Source organism: Petromyzon marinus, chromosome 78 (genome assembly GCF_048934315.1).
Source record: "Petromyzon marinus isolate PM22_M1 ecotype Great Lakes invasive population chromosome 78, UKy_Petmar_22M1.pri1.0, whole genome shotgun sequence".
Classification (NCBI taxonomy): Eukaryota; Metazoa; Chordata; class Hyperoartia; order Petromyzontiformes; family Petromyzontidae; genus Petromyzon; species Petromyzon marinus.
Genome location: NC_133744.1, coordinates 919,317 through 935,619, shown reverse-complemented (window position 1 = coordinate 935,619; position 16,303 = coordinate 919,317). Strand labels below are relative to the sequence as shown.

At 41.6% G+C, this 16,303-nt stretch overlaps 2 protein-coding genes across 4 annotated transcripts in view; both read left to right on the top strand.

Moving 5' to 3' along the window:
- Positions 1-16,303, top strand: part of LOC142907390 (uncharacterized) — a 366,512-nt gene that overhangs the window by 235,740 nt on the left and 114,469 nt on the right. The window lies entirely within an intron of this gene.
- LOC142907345 (guanylate-binding protein 1-like) overlaps positions 1-16,303 on the top strand; it is a 162,645-nt gene that overhangs the window by 55,301 nt on the left and 91,041 nt on the right. For all 3 annotated transcript variants that reach the window (XM_076056765.1, XM_076056764.1, XM_076056763.1), the window contains exons 7-9: positions 1,827-2,033; positions 10,475-10,571; positions 14,598-14,689. In XM_076056765.1, coding sequence (XP_075912880.1) covers positions 1,827-2,033; positions 10,475-10,571; positions 14,598-14,689 — 396 coding nt within the window. The remainder of the gene's footprint in view (positions 1-1,826; positions 2,034-10,474; positions 10,572-14,597; positions 14,690-16,303) is intronic.

Genomic DNA, 16,303 nt, shown 5'->3' with positions numbered 1-16,303 from the left:
AAGTACCAATCAGAGGGATTGTTTTTACTTACTGATTGTCCTTGCCACATGGTGTCCACCACCTCAGGTAAGTAGTTCAGTATACCATCTCTACAAATCCATAAATAAGCTATTAAATACATTACTCTTTGGTTTTTTCGGTAAAGTCACGTAGAAATAAGAAAATTAAAATTACATAATAGCATACGACGTTTCGATTGCAACACAAGCAATCATCATCAGGTAGAGGAAACATAACCGCAGATATATATTATTAACACAGATACACCAGGGGATACAGAGAGAGACGGACTGTATCCCCTGGTGTATCTGTGTTAATTATATATATATATATGCGGTTTATGTGTTTCCTCTACCTAATGATGATTGCTTGTGTTGCAATCGAAACGTCGTATGCTATTATGTAATTTTAATTTTCTTATTCCTACGTGACTTTACCGAAAAAACCAAAGAGTAATTCCTGCAGTCACGAAAGCGCCAAATCGAGTTTATTAAATACATTGCAATTATCATAACACAACAAACTTACCGGTTATAGCAAAGTCAATAACCAAAAATATAGTAGTAAATAACCGTTGATGCATGAATTTACCTTACATTATGATGATGCTGCCCATCATCACTTTATCTCATAACTCTATCTCTTTAATCAATCTCATCACTTTACTCATCACTATCTCACTTACTTTCTCCCACCACATTCTCTCTCATGATTATCTATAACTTTATCTTTCTCAATGCAGTCTTATAGAGTTCCAGATGTTATTGATGGAGAGCCAAAAACGAGGATAACAAGTTCGTGAATAACGAGGGAATACTGTGTTGCTGTTTCATTTTCTGTCTAGAGTCCACATTTTTAACTCTCCCTGAAGAGAAGATTCAGACTGTTTGGGCAAGTGCTGGTAGCAGACACCTTTGAAAGGCAGAACGACACACTAGGGGTTTGGTGGCTGACACCATACCCGGTCGCATTTGTCTCCCAAGTACTCGTTTGAGGCTGAGCCGACCTAGGGGATTCCCAGGCCTGGTTAAGATAATCGTCACTGGTGTTGGCCTTGAGCCTCAATTTAACTCGAATATGCCAGTTTTGTAGAGCAACGTGCAAACCATTGCACTACCGCTCCCCATATGTTCAACACCCACGTGATCATGTAATTCTGTCACTAGCTAGGTTCTTTAACCTCATCACAGAACGGATGATTGTAGTTGCCACCACAGAACAGGGCCTGTAGCTCTGCTCAAATGTGGAGTCCCAGCAGTGATTATCTCCTCCCTGGCAATGCTAGATTTAAATCCCAAGACACTGGTTTATATAGGCAAGAGAATGACTTCATCTCTTTCACACAAAAAACATGTGCCACCTATTTTTTGTTGATCCACCATGAGGTCACATCATGTGATGCCCGCCAGCAATACTTCACCTGTCCGTCTCCCCTAGCTAGAGGCAAGGTCGGATGTTGCATCACCTTAGTGAAACTTGTTTACAATGTAGAAATCAGCTCTTATACCGTTTGATTATTTGGAAAAAAATGTTAATTTATTTAGTGAACATTAAATCAAACAAGATAATCAGAATTGCACACAAATAGGAATCTACATCAAACCTATATTAATTGTTAAACCACCATATTATTACAACAGTTACAGAAGGAACTAAAAGTGTTATCAAACAGATTATGTCATGTAAAAATGTTATTTTCGGACCGTTTTTTGTCAGTATTATGTGTGACCATGGGCTATATCACATAGGCTTCTTACCCTTGGATGAAGTGTGTTGAAACACTAACATGTTTCAAAAGTCTAAACAAACTGCTGTTTTCTATTAGGATAACCTCAAGGAACAATACAGAAAATGGACGATTAAAAACAAGAAGAAGTCTCAGGAAAAGTGTGATATGACACTAAAAGAACTCTACAAGCCTATCAAGGCCAAAGAAGTCGAATTTTTCAAGCAAGGACGCATCAAAGATTACTATGATATGATGAATGACCTGAAATTGAAGTACGGAGAAAATAAACATCTTGGAGATGAGGTAATGGTTGATACTTCCATGGCAATGGCAATGTTGCTTTGAGCATAGATACAAATTTGTAAATTAATGAATTATTTTTATTTGGAATAATTATCAACTTTAAATGCTACAATCAGTTTTTTTTTTTTAGACATTGGCAAGAAATTATTTTCTTGGAACATTTTAGTTCAAGTTTTTTTCTTTTCATCTTTCCTATCTCGATAATTGTATATTTAAATTGTGTTTCTTTTACCTACTCCTTAAACCTCACCATTTTGGTGTTCTTACATTTCTCCCTCGGGTACAATAAGTAGTTGCTAAATTTTGATTTAAAGCTTTCGTGACTGCAGTAATTCATATTCTTAGCTCTTTCGGTAAAGTCACGTTGAAAGGAAACAATAAAATAATATATTATTTTATTTTTAAGAATAAGTAGTTGCTAATCCAGTTGATTACACATTTCCAAAATACTTTAGGCAAGTCGTGGAATAAAATGGCACATTGACGATGAGATCAAAGACTGTTGAAGAAAATGTCAAGAGTATCGAGAACTGCAGAGGCTGTGCTCTTTGTTTTCTCGAATGCCACATTGCTTAGGATTGAATAGAGCATATTTTTAAATCAAATTAGTGAATGTAAGATTTTCTCAAAGACCTTGATGAAAGAGGAAATAATTGCGATATAGGCGTGATTTCCACAGTCGTCTGTAGCACAGCCTTCATGACAAAGCCTCAATGAAGCCGTTTTCTATTCAGGAGGGATGAATGCACAAAACAGATCAGTTCTCGAAGTCAGGCGCACTTAATGAAGCAGTGCGAGTACGAAATGGTATAGGCCAAGGGTTAAATTCGATCCCGCCTATGATTAGGAGGAGCAAGACAAGCAACCTGCTAATGGATTTTCGATTATATAACGAAGTGGGCCTACAATCTCAAGAGTTTATTAGATAAGCAGGGAGGACAAGTTAGGAGAGCAGACATGTTGGGGAATAACACATAGAAGTCAAATACAGAGCATAGAAAGATGAATATTTTAAGAACATAAAGAGAAAGGAAGGTGCGTAAGTTGATGAGGGGAAGGAGGGAAGCAATCTGAGCAGAAATATAAAGGCCACAATGGGAGAGTGGGAGGAGAAAGATCAAAACAATCTGTGAGATTAAGTCAAGAACAGGAGAAAGAAGGGGAGTGAAGTAGTGCTTGTGTATTGACTAACTCGGAGACAGTAAGACTTGGAGGCACTTCTTTATTTAGCGAGCACCATCGGGATAACACACAACACCCTACGTGGGTGCACACTATTGTTATTAAGACCGTCTATTGTCGGCGGCACTACTTAATTAGAACAGTTGGTAGGCTGTCTGACTAGCGGCGCCCCGGGATGGTGAAGACGGAGACAACGACGAGAAGAATGGTGACGACGACGAGATGGTGACGATGATGGACTTGAGCAGCACGACGGGGATCCCACTTCCAGCAACAGCCACGAGGTCCCCGACAGGGGCCCCTCTTATACTCCCAGCGTGGCCTCGCTCCGCCCCGGCCATACCCCCTTTCTGGAACTGACTAGCGGGTTCCCGAGGCTTCCCGATGGGCCCCTTGTGACCTTTCCCCTAGATGTCCCCCTCTTGTGTTTATCATGGCCTGCTGACTTCAGGACTGCTGTACATCGCAGTTCCCTTTTTTCGCCAGCAGCCAGCGCTATGCCACTACACTTGTATAGTAGTAGGTGCAGTCGTGGTTGTTGCTATTGAAGGTGTAGAAGATCGCATAACCACCCGACACAGCCAATTAGCAAATTTTGTCACTTAAACAGAACGTGGAAATTAGTTACTAGTACAGCACACCGGTGTGTTGTTGAACAAAGCCACAACATTTACAATCTAAGTGACGTTTCACCAGTAATTACAACCTCTTTACCCGCTAACATGTTGCACACTTTATGCAAAAGGTTGTAGGAAAAAATTAGCTCCTGATCTGTTAACATGCATACAGGAGGCCCATTGTCAGCCGCGTACCCGTTAACAAAGGCGTCCATTATGGAGGCCGTGGTCTGGTCGATCAATGGCCGTGCAAAGGGCCAATGGGTACAGTATTCCATACCCACTTGCAGGTATTTATTACTCTGAGGAGTGACTGGAAAGGGGCCCAAGATATCAAAGGCAATGAGTTCGTTTGACCATATAAACTTTGATCAACTACAGGGAGGACATGTAGCACGACAGCCAGAGGCTTCCTGTGTGCACAATCCGAGCAGCCCAACACACAACGACAGACATCGGTGGACATGCCCGGCCAAAATTAGCAGAGGCATAGGGCTGCTTCCAACTTACAGCTGCCCAAATGGAGCAACTGTCGGACGTGAACATCTGCGCATAGCTGACTCCTCAGGGAAGAAGGCACCACCAAAACCCTGGAGCCCAGGGTCACGTCCCAGCGCATCAACAAGCCCTTCCACATCACGAAGTTAGGCGTGATGTTTGTGTGGTGCGAGTGTGTGAGCATGGGTGAGACATCCTCTACAGTAGTATAGTTATTACAATTATTTTTAAGTAGGTTTGGAAGTGGAAAATAGCAGTTGTAGTATTAAAATTATGGCAGCAGTAGTATCAGTGGGTGTAGTTATTGTTTTAGTAGATGATTGTCAATGCTAATTTGCTAGGTTATTTTGGACTCCACGAAATAATTAAGCCCAACAACTATGGCACCAGCCGCACCTAGCACCCCACCGACCAAACACTGCAGGCATCGCTTACAGGCCTCACACCCGCATACGCCTTTTGGGTATTCGGGAAATCTGTAGAAGTTGCAGACATTCATGTCAGCGCTCACAGGAAGAGTCCCTTCCGGCCAGGAATTTGCCATATTGCCAGTTTTAGGAGTCTCCTCCAGCACACTTCCCCACAGCCATAACATCACTTGGAGACCATCCGTGAGCCATGCGTGATTGCGACAACACTGAAAGTCAGTGGAGGTTGGTATCAGAGGGGTGAGTCTAGGCCTCAACTCAGCCTCGTTGCCACAAAGCATTTTGGTGGCACACAGGAAATAATGAGGTGGGGGAAATCGAGGACAGAGGAAGGAGGAAGGACCCGTGGATACGCCTGATGCTCCGTGGAGAGACACAGGAAGCGGCGCAGTCAGGCATTCACACCGGAGGCCATGACTTTACCAAGAACCCATATATGCTGGCATAGCATACGAAAGGAGAGGGTATCCATGAACACAATCTGCCAACTTTGTCTCCCTACTGCTGATGATTATACACCACACCAGGTACAGACAAAATTACATTCAAAGATAAAAACTGATACACATACACCATCACTCTGCATCTTTCATGCCCAAACATGGCCTGTCCTGTCACTCTCCACGCCAGCTAAAAAAAACATTCGGAGATGATATATATCATCTTGTGTTGTGTTCCTGTCCCCTTCCGCATTGAGCGGCTCGTTTAGATGACTGGACAACTGAAAAGATCAGTGAGTTTTGTAACGATAAGACTTTATTCAAAAATGCGCTTCTGGGAAGCTTTTGCATATCTGCACAAGTGGGCAAGAGAATTCAGCCCACATACCAGAAACACCAAACCTGGATGCATGTGAGCAGATGTGGATTTCAAAGATTGCACCCTATTTTAACTCAAGCACATCGCAGTTTAGAAGAATGGCGTGGCAGAGGGGCTCAGACGAGGCCCGTTCATGGAAAAGATGAATAGGCGGCTCCTTAATTAGCCCTACCAAAATGTGATCGTGGAGGAACCAGGAGTCCGGAGAATAGATATGCAGGACGCACTCTGGTGTATGAGTGAACATCATCCAGGTGATGAGCTTACTGCAGTTAAGCCCGGGAACCAAATGAGAGTTTGTGTCAAGGTGATTTTTGAGTTCCAGTCAGGTTGGGAAGATGCATCTAAATCGAAGACACTAACTCGAGCTCAAAACATGCAATCATTGGTGTTATCTGGACAGGACAGACTACTGACATTATGGGAATTGAGTAATGGTCAGCAGCAGAACTCCATGGTCTCGAGAGAGCTGCCTTATCTGATGTGGAGCAGCATGCCACCCAGGCATGAGAGGCACTGTGATATTGATTGGGTGAGCCATCTCCTTAGACTGGAGTTGCGAGATGGGATTGTTTACATTCTTAAAGGACCCACTGTTGGGACAAAAGAGAATGCAGTATACATTACCAGTATCTCTGAAAGAGAAGGAAATTACCTGGCTACATTTTGGCCAGGGATGGAGACATAACAAGGAGTGGAGTGTGTCTACTGTAGTAGGCGGTGTGGCAAAGCAACAACTCTGGACCAGTGGCACGTGTGTCACTATAGAGTATTAAAATTACGGCTACTTTCGAATGTTTGCATGGAGCGTGCTACAATCTCTGCCACTTAGGGCCAAGTATTAATGACCTTAGCAGGTGCAAACTCTCACATTTGAATACAATGCAATGGTTCATGAGAAGAAAAAATGTCCCCCGTTCTTCCTCATATCAAGCCACATGTGACATTTTCCAGTGTATTTAGTCTCCTGGAATGTTCTATACATCCTGGTTACAATGAACTATAGCACTTATGTGAGGTATTTCATGTTAGACCTGAGAGAGGCCGCGGCTATTGTCCAAAGGCATATTGTAAAGAAACAACGACCACAAGTCATGGACTACAACAAGGTGGTCTCTGAGAGAAGGCAAGTATGTGATTCTAGTCAACAAGAGCTAATGAGGCTGGAGAAAACTCTACATGTTCGCACATAGGAACCTGCCGACTCACATATACAAGGATGTGGACCCGGAGGGAAACGCAACGTCGAGAATAAATCCCACAATGTTGAAAGTGGCTCTGAACTAGGGCAGTCACTTATTACTGATGGGGACTGATTGATTAATTGTGGAACAAAATCCCTTCGAGCACACAAGTTCATACTTGTTTCAGAGTACTGGGGATGGGACTCCTCGGGATTGTCGGGATGAGACCCGTGACTGTTCATTTCAACAATTAACTACATCCAGTTCAAAGCCCTGCAGATCCAAGAGATAGGATTACCAGATAACCTGAAGTGCCTGTAACTCGAGCCACATCGGACAGTCCTTGACGAAATGAGACGGGTAGTGACTCAATGTCTACTTCTGTAAGCAGCCTTGGCGCTGGTGATAACGTAACTCGAGCGACACCGATCATGGGCATATAGTGCCTGCCCCAAAACTCTCTCTGCATCATGTTCCATGGCCCTAAGGACTTATTTGGTCGTGGAATCCATCAGGGACATTGGAGATAATGTTTGACGCATCACCACTTTTTCAGTGTGACTCGAGCCCCAAGCCTTAGGGGACTCTGTCCCTTTAAATCCCTTTTTGTTTCTTATAATTTGTCCCCATAGCTCTAACGTTGCCTTATTTGAATTTGACCAATTACCGCCTCCTCTCCACACGTTCGAACTTCAGTGGATTATTGAAATACTTCAAATCAGAATTGTACACCAAGCAGCTTGGTGAGAAGGTGAGAAGGTGACAACAGTTGGTGCGATTATTCGCAAATGGAAGAAACACAAAATAAATGTCAATCTCCCTCGGCCTGGGGCTCCATGCAAGATCTCACCTCGTGGAGTTGCAATGATCATGACAACGGTGAGTAATTAGCCCAGAACTACACGGGAGGATTTTGTCAATGATCTCAATGCAGCTGGGACCATAGTCACCAAGAAAACAATTGGTAACACACTACGCCGTGAAGGACTTCAATCCTGCAGCGCCCGCAAGGTCCCCCTGCTCAAGAACTAACATATACATGCCCGTCTGAAGTTTGCCAATGAACATCTGAATGATTCAGAGGACAACTGGGTTAAAGTGTTGTGGTCAGATGAGACCAAAATGGAGCTCTTTGGCATCAACTCAACTCGCCGTGTTTGGAGGAGGAATGCTGCCTATGACCCCAACAACACCATCCCCACCGTCAAACATGGAGGTGGAAACATTATGCTTTGGGGGTGTTTTTCTGCTAAGAGGACAGGACAACTTCCCCGCATCAAAGGGACGATGGACGGGGCCATGTAGCATCAAATCTTGGGTGAGAACCTCCTTCCCTCAGCCAGGGCATTGAAAATGGGTCGTGGATGGGTATTCCAGCATGACAATGACCCAAAACACACGGCCAAGGCAACAAAGGAGTGGCTCAAGAAGAAGCACGTTAAGGTCCTGGGGTGGCCTAGACAGTCTCCAGACCTTAATCCCATAGAAAATCTGTGGAGGGAGCTGAAGGTTCGAGTTGCCAAACGTCAGCCTCGAAACCTTAATGACTTGGAGAATATCTGCAAAGAGGAGTGGGACAAAATCCCTCCTGAGATATGTGCAAAACTGGTGGCCAACTACTAGAAACGTCTGACCTCTGTGATTGCCAACAAGGGTTTTGCCACCAAGTACTGAGTCATGTTTTCCTGTGGGGTAAAATACTCATTTCCCTCATTAAAATGCAAATAAATCTATAACATTTTTGACATGCGTTTTTCTGGATGTTTTTTTTGTTATTCTGTCTCTCACTTTTCAAATACACCTACCATTAAAATTATTGACTGATAATTTATTTGTCAGTGGGCAAACGTACAAAATCAGCAGGGGATCAAATACTTTTTTCCCTCACTATCTCCTGTTGTGTTGTTGGGTTTTCCATTGGCTAGGGTTGCGTTTGCTGGGGAAGACGTTATCAGTTAAATATCAAAATTATAGAAATGTTGTATGTCATGTTATAGGTTTCCTTACTTACTGTCACTGATTCTGTAAAAAATTAGCCGAACACGCCTCCATTTTTGTATTTAAAGGAAAGGTGAAATAAGGGTGTTAGACATCCTTGGATAGCGTCTTTGTCATGGGGGTGACATGGCTATAAAACCACAAACGCCAAGAGGGGGCGCTAATGCATAGGGATAGCTATGATGTGGCTTGCTAAATGGTGATTGTTTGAAAGTTTTGAAAGAGGGAGAATGTGTGGACATTGGAAATAGGCAAGGGGTCCGTTGAAGGTTAGAAGGGGAGCAGAGGGGTTGGTTCGATGGAAGGGATGAACAGATATTTGAGAGGGTGAGGGACGAGAGAATAAAAGGAAAGGTTTAGGGGGATGAGGGGCGCCTGGGAGAGGGAAGCGAGGGAGTTGTGTTGGCTCCTGGTGGGCACTTGACGTCGTCATTCAGGACAATAAACGTTATCCAAGAACTGCTTTATTTGGAGTGCTTCATTATATTTGTACTATAGCATATTTCACTTTAGAACTCTGACCAATTCTGGAGGTGCAGATTCATAATAAATACCTTTATAAAACAACCTGTAACTGGGCTATCAATCGTGTTGATTGGTAGCTGTTTCAGAATCAGAATGCTTATACTGGAGATATCAGATGAACTATAAAGCTCTTTTCACAGATGTACAATCAGCCAAATAATCTAAACGCATGTTTCTAAATGTGGAGGGAAAACCCGGAGGACCCCAAGCAAAAATCTACGCGACCACGCCTTCATATGCGCTGATGCTACTAATCGTTAACAGCACTTTCCCCTAGCGCCTGTTAGAGGCTACGCGGGGGGCCTTTGTACGTTTCTGCAAAGGCAGCTGGGCGTGGTTCTGGCTACCCATGGCCTCTGTGTGCCACGGTGCCGGCCTTAATACGTACTGATGGCTAACAACACTTGCCCCTACAGCCTGCTCAAGGCTACACGGGAAGCCTTGTCTGTATATGTTAACTGCGAAAACGATAGTATTGCTAGGCGTGTTCACGCTGCCATGGCTGGAGAAACGAGCTGAGATTAATTTAGAAATTGGTAAAGTGCAATATTTGCGGTGGTTGAAAGAAAATGGGGCGAATAACAAGTACGCGAAAATTAAACCTTATTAATATGGGTGCGTCTGCGCCCATAGACCCCCTTTTATAAGAAATGGTTTGTACTTTTCCAATTACACCTTTTAAAGGCAATATCTCCAACACCTGACCCTTACCCTGGAATTAGTATGTTTATAGCGTTCCATTAGGTGTGCTACTGTATGCTGAACTTCTTTCACACCGTCCTTAGTCAACCATGATAATATTGTGGAATTGTATCGAGTAGTTTAACGAGTTGTTAATATTATTTGTAAAAAATTGTAAACATGTTAAAATTAATTAAAAATATTGGCTCATGTGCATTGGCTTTAAGTACATCGGATTTCCATTGTCAGCTAGAGCACCTGTGGATTATAAGACTCTACAACTGAAATCTTTTATCACGAGAACACTGCCCTGATTTAAATCCATGACGCTGTTCCTTTAAGCATGTTTTATTCGTTATTATCTTCAGAAAAATGTTGATAATTTTGTACCTAACCTGAAATTTTCAGCAGACTTGTCCTTTTAGAGTGGAATTAAGTACTTGCAATGATAATATAGAAATTGTGATTATACTAAGCCGTTTTCTCGTTGTGTTGTCTTTTATTTACAGAAGAATAATGTACTCGTGGCATTCGTTAAGGAGAAGAAAAATGTGATCAAAAAAATCCTCGAGCAGAACGCATCAATGCATGAAAAATACAAAAAAGGTTAGCCTCGTGTGGAAACACTGCCATTAATGTCGTTGTAAATAGTAATCTGGTAGTAATACTTCAGATAAGCAAAGAGTCAAGAGAGTGGATTTTTGTTATGGGAGCACCAAATGGCATTTACTACAATCCTGATACATATTTAATACAGAATAATTGGTTATTAATTCCACTATTACCCAGAACTCATTATCAGTGACAGCTGTAGAGTTGAGAAATACTGATATTAGAGCTTTCAAGAGAAAGATCATGAAGGTGGGCGGGGCCAGGGGCGGAGCCAGCCCCAGCCCAGACAGATATAAGGGGGTCCCAAAGAGGGGACCGGGGTTCTTCGTGTTGGAGAGTGCAGAAGAACCACGTCAAGCTTGAAGATACCTCCAGCCACGCGGTCCGGGCCTCAGTGTCTGGTTCGGACCGGGATAGCGTAGCAATGATGTGTTAACGTGGTAGAGTGGTTAGTCGAGTGGTCACCACCCTAGACATATGTTGTGTTAAGAGTTAAATAAACGTGTTGCTCCTAAGACAACGTCTGCGACTGAGTTGGACTCAATACACTAGTTATAGGTCTCTTTTTATTATCTCTTTGAGCTTTTCGACCTTGATCTTGTTTGCATCATTTCTACCATCATTTGGAAGCCAGTTTGATGGGCATGAACAAGTAGATGAGTCGGTGACCAGACCATCAGTTGTCACCTATAGTTAAAAAAGTTTAGTTGGAGGCATATTAATATAATGCATGTTAGAGCTTATATTGGTGCTGTGTATACGATATTATACAGTGTAGTTTAGATTGGAAGGTATAATATTGTAATGTTTAGTAGTCTAGTTTATAGCATAGTTGTAACGCAACACTGGACAGTGTAGCGCACCGTGGTTGTTTCTCCCTCTCTCCCATCTCCTCCATTCCGAGCATAGATGGACTCGTCCGTCTGAACAACGCTAGTCGCTGTCCGTGGTGCTAACGTTAAGGAGAGAAAAAACGCCACTTTTTTCGACATAGCAGTGTAATGTATAATTACTTATTGTTAGTAGCTCAGCTTATTGGAGAGTATATTGAGTAAATTGAGTATATTGATTATGTTGATGTAGTTTATATTTTAATTTTTTTTATCGGTTTACTGTATGGTAGTAGGGTATTTGTAGTGCTTTAGAAACTCCTTTTTTGTTTTCCACATAATGCACGAGCTTGATACGCGGTGGTTTGGCTGCTGCAGTTCTTAATTATAAAAAAAAAAAATTCCCTTCCTTTATTACTGCCAATCCTACATAACACACGAGCATAATGTGACTTTGAGATCCCCCACCGCTTACACATTCCACAAGGAGTGACTAACCACATATCTGCATTTGTCATCAATACGCTAAATTCCTCTGTTGATATGGAAAATCCTTTGTCCAGCCGCTCTGCTCCTCCCACCCAGCTTAAAATAACGCTGCCAAGCTTAGCAGTATTCATTAGGACGCTGTCTTTCCAACAGCTGTGTTCTTCACCTGAGGACGGCTGCTTGCGTTGTGGCCGAAACGTCGTGAGAATTTTTATTGTGTTAATTTTTTTATTATTTTATTATTTCCCTTCTACGTGACTTTACCGAAAGAACCAAGAATATGAATCCCTGCAGTCACGAAAGCTTTAAATCGAAATTTGACTTACAATCCTCAAACAGTATGGTATAGCAAAATAATGTAACCATACATTCTCAGACAAAACATATTTAAAGATTTTGATTTAATGCTTTCGTGACTGCAGTAATTCATATTCTTAGCTCTTTCAGTAAAGTCACGTTGAAGGGAAACAATAAAATAATAAAATATATATAAAACAATAAAAATTCTCACGACGTTTCGACCATAACACAAACGGTCATCATCAGGTGTGAAAACCAACGGCAAGAAACATTTGAAAGAAGTGGCGGTTTGCATTGATTTATTTTTAAACGGTTTTTGTATTTATTTATTTTTAAAAAAACGTTAGCACCACGGGCAGCGATTTGGCAGTTTGTTTAGATGGACGAGTCCATCTATGTTCTGAAAAGAGGAGGGGGGAGACGTAAACATTAATGTATGCTGTCTGAAAGCCACCGTAAGCGTGAACAATCAATTAAGACCTGAAATGGTTTATCAAATCCTTCCAATGATTGATAAGCCAGAATCCATCTTCTCGGTTGAAATTGTCTCTGTGCTTGTATATGTGGATAGCCTCATGAACGAATCTCTCATGGTAGCCAGATGGCTTACAAAGAACCTCTGTCTTGGAGAAGTCAATGTCATGTGAGCCTACTGAATTATAACAATCATCTGCCACGGCCGAGGTGTTGGTCCTACCGTGTTTAAGGTCTGCTTTGTGTTCACGAATGCGGTCTGAGACATGGCGTTTGGTTTCTCCAATGTAACTACTACCACAGAGGCAACTTAGTTTGTAGACACCAGGGTACTGTATGTCCGGAATCACATCTTTTACAGACGGAACCAGATCACGGATATTATGTAATGTGTTGAAACGGACCTGGATCTTGTGTTTATTCAAGATTTTGGAGATCTTTTTTTGTGATCCCCGCAATGTAGGGTAAAGTGATGGTTTTGAAAGGCTCCTCAAGAGGGTCCTTCTTCATGGTTTGAGTGATAGCTTTGCGGATTGTATAGTCTGAGTAACCATTATCCTTAAGAGCTTGGTGTACGTGCTTGAGTTCACTGCCTATGTGTTCCTGGTCGGATATGCATTGGGCTCTATGGTACAGAGTCTTGATGAGAGAATTCTTCTGTGATGGATGGTGGTGGGAATCCGGTTTCAGATAAGCATCCGTATGGGTAGCTTTCCTGTAGACAGAGTGGCTCATTGAACCATCAGGTCTCTTTTTAATTAGGACATCCAAAAAAGGTAGTTTGCCATCTTTTTCGACTTCCATGGTAAATCTGATGGCTGGGTGTATGGAATTGATGTGGTCGAAGAATTGGTCTAGAGCAGGCCGGCCATGTGGCCAGATGACAAAAGTGTCATCCACGTACCTCTTCCATAAGGTTGGGCGCAGAGTGGCAATCTGGATGGCGTCTTTCTAAAATTTCTCCATGAAAATGTTAGCTATAACTGGAGAAAGGGGGGAGCCCATTGGGGTGCCCTCAGTTTGTTTATAGAAAGTTACATTCCAAGTGAAGCATGTATTGGTTAAGCAGTGTCTCACCAGGGGGGGTACCTCAGCGTTTAGTCCTTGATGAACCAAGTCTTCAATGATTGCGATGGTGTCAGGTACAGGAACTTTGGTGAATAAGGAAACTACATCAAAAGTAAATAAATAAATACAAACACCGTTTAAAAATAAATCAATGTAAACCGCCACTTCTTTCAAATGTTTCTTGCCGTTGGTTTTCACACCTGATGATGACCGTTTGTGTTATGGTCGAAACGTCGTGAGAATTTTTTATTGTTTTATATATATTTTATTATTTTATTGTTTCCCTTCAACGTGACTTTACCGAAAGAGCTAAGAATATGAATTACTGCAGTCACGAAAGCTTTAAATCAAAATCTTTAAATATGTTTTGTCTGAGAATGTATGGTTACATTATTTTGCTATACCATACTGTTTGAGGGTTGTAAGTCAAATTTCGATTTAAAGCTTTCGTGACTGCAGGGATTCATATTCTTGGTTCTTTCGGTAAAGTCACATAGAAGGGAAATAAAAAAATAATAAAAAAAATTACATAATAAAAATTATCACGACGTTCGGCCACAACGCAAGCAGCCATCCTCAGGTGACTTTACCAAAAGAGCTAAGAATATATATTTAAAGATATTGTGAAAACATTTTCAGTAATAGAAAGTGAGTGTTTATTGTATACATAGTTAATTGCGTGTGATTGCTGACTGGCTAGGATAGACCCTGTGAAGTTATAGAAAAGTGGGTATCACTGATGTAGCGAGGCGCTTCCAGCTTGCCATGTTTTAGTGATATTTATACATTCGCATTCATATTATTCATTTTACTAATGCGCTCAATTCGTGTTTAATTGTAATCTAAACCTCTCACTCAGACAATGAAGATTTGAATATTGAATTAACTCAGCAGAAGCAGAAACACAATGAGCAAGAGTTATTCATCGCCACCCTGAAAGAAAACGTGAAGGTGAGCTTAATATTCTCTGGAAATGCTAATTAACAAATGTTTTATTAAATGTGGAAAGTGTTTCAATGCTTTCCACCTTAGGCTAAAAGCATGAATGCTTTTGCTTTGTCCGACTAAGTAAATGGGAATACAATAACTTGTAAAGGTGATCCAATATGACTTACATTACAGTCTAACATTGTGTTTTTATTAGGGACTTACCCTGTAGAAACAACCCGAATAGATCGAAGATTTTCCCAAAACTTCGAGGAAAAATCAGCGCTAAAACGATATGCCTCGGGATCTGCGACCCACCTGGTGATCTCATCTTGTGAAATCACATGCCACGTCCTGTTTGGCATGATATCAATGTTTTACCTAAAACATAACGTCATTGTTGCTAAGTAAATGCTCATTAAGTTGAAACTCACGTCCACCTCACTGAGGCTATGGGATAATGTAGCGAGTGCCACATAATTTGAGTACGCAAACTTACAGGATGACGGGGCATATCGCTTGTCATTAGATTGCATAATGTTATTGAGCACGGATCCCTGGGTAATTCATTAATGCACGGTGCAAGGTGTACTGATTTGTTTGGACAAGTCAACATGCATCCTTACGTTGCTGAGCATATTCCATTTTAGCCACTGCGTTGTGATTTGAGAGTGAGCAAGTTCTATCCACCACGGGTATTTGGATGTTGCATGCTAGAAAAAGTGGGTTGTTACTGGTGTACATTGGGTGGGTTGTAGACATTTACAATATTAAGCTGAGTAATATGCACAGGAATGGTGGCTGTTTGTCATATTACTGTTGGTGGCAGATTGAAGCTATCAACAGAAGGTGTGTACAGGATTAACTGCACGTGTGGAAAATGTGATGTTGGGCAAACTGGACTAATGATCAGCATGGAACTAAAATAACATCAGAGAAATATTAAATACTCCCAAATACAACTGTCAGCAGTAGCAGAACATACGTGCCAACAGGACACTTAATTGATATTGATAATGCTGAAGTTTTGTGCAAAATTTGCTACTACTTACCACGAAAAATTAGGGAATCGATCGAAATTTAAAGTAAAAATAATTTGAACCCTTCGGATAGCCACCTTCGTGCTGCGTGTCAGCGAATCATCAAATAATATATTATTTGAATGTATGCCTATAATGGGCACCATACTTCAATAGAGATTACCGTTGGTACGGCTATTTAAATACACACAATAGACAGGAAGGACAAAAGCAAAGGACCCGCATAATGCGCATGCATAATGTACATTGACTCATCAATCCCCGCCCCACTAGAGCGCAGAAGTGTGGTCACCACAAATACGCCTTTATATAGGGAACGATACAGGTAGACTTCTCCAAAAATCTGGTTGTCGCCTGATGAAGCTAGTTTTAATTACCAGCGAAACGTCGTACTCAGATTGTAAATGTTGTGGCTTGGCTTTCTGTTTACGTGACAACCCTTACTAGTTGGCTATGTCGGGTGGTGGCAGGTTTTAACGACACATTTATATATTACGCGATCTAACCCAAAAAACGTTATAATGAAGACATTGTTACTTAACTCTATTCGTTATAATAAATACAGAATTCTAAACTTTCTAATGAAAAAAGTCACATT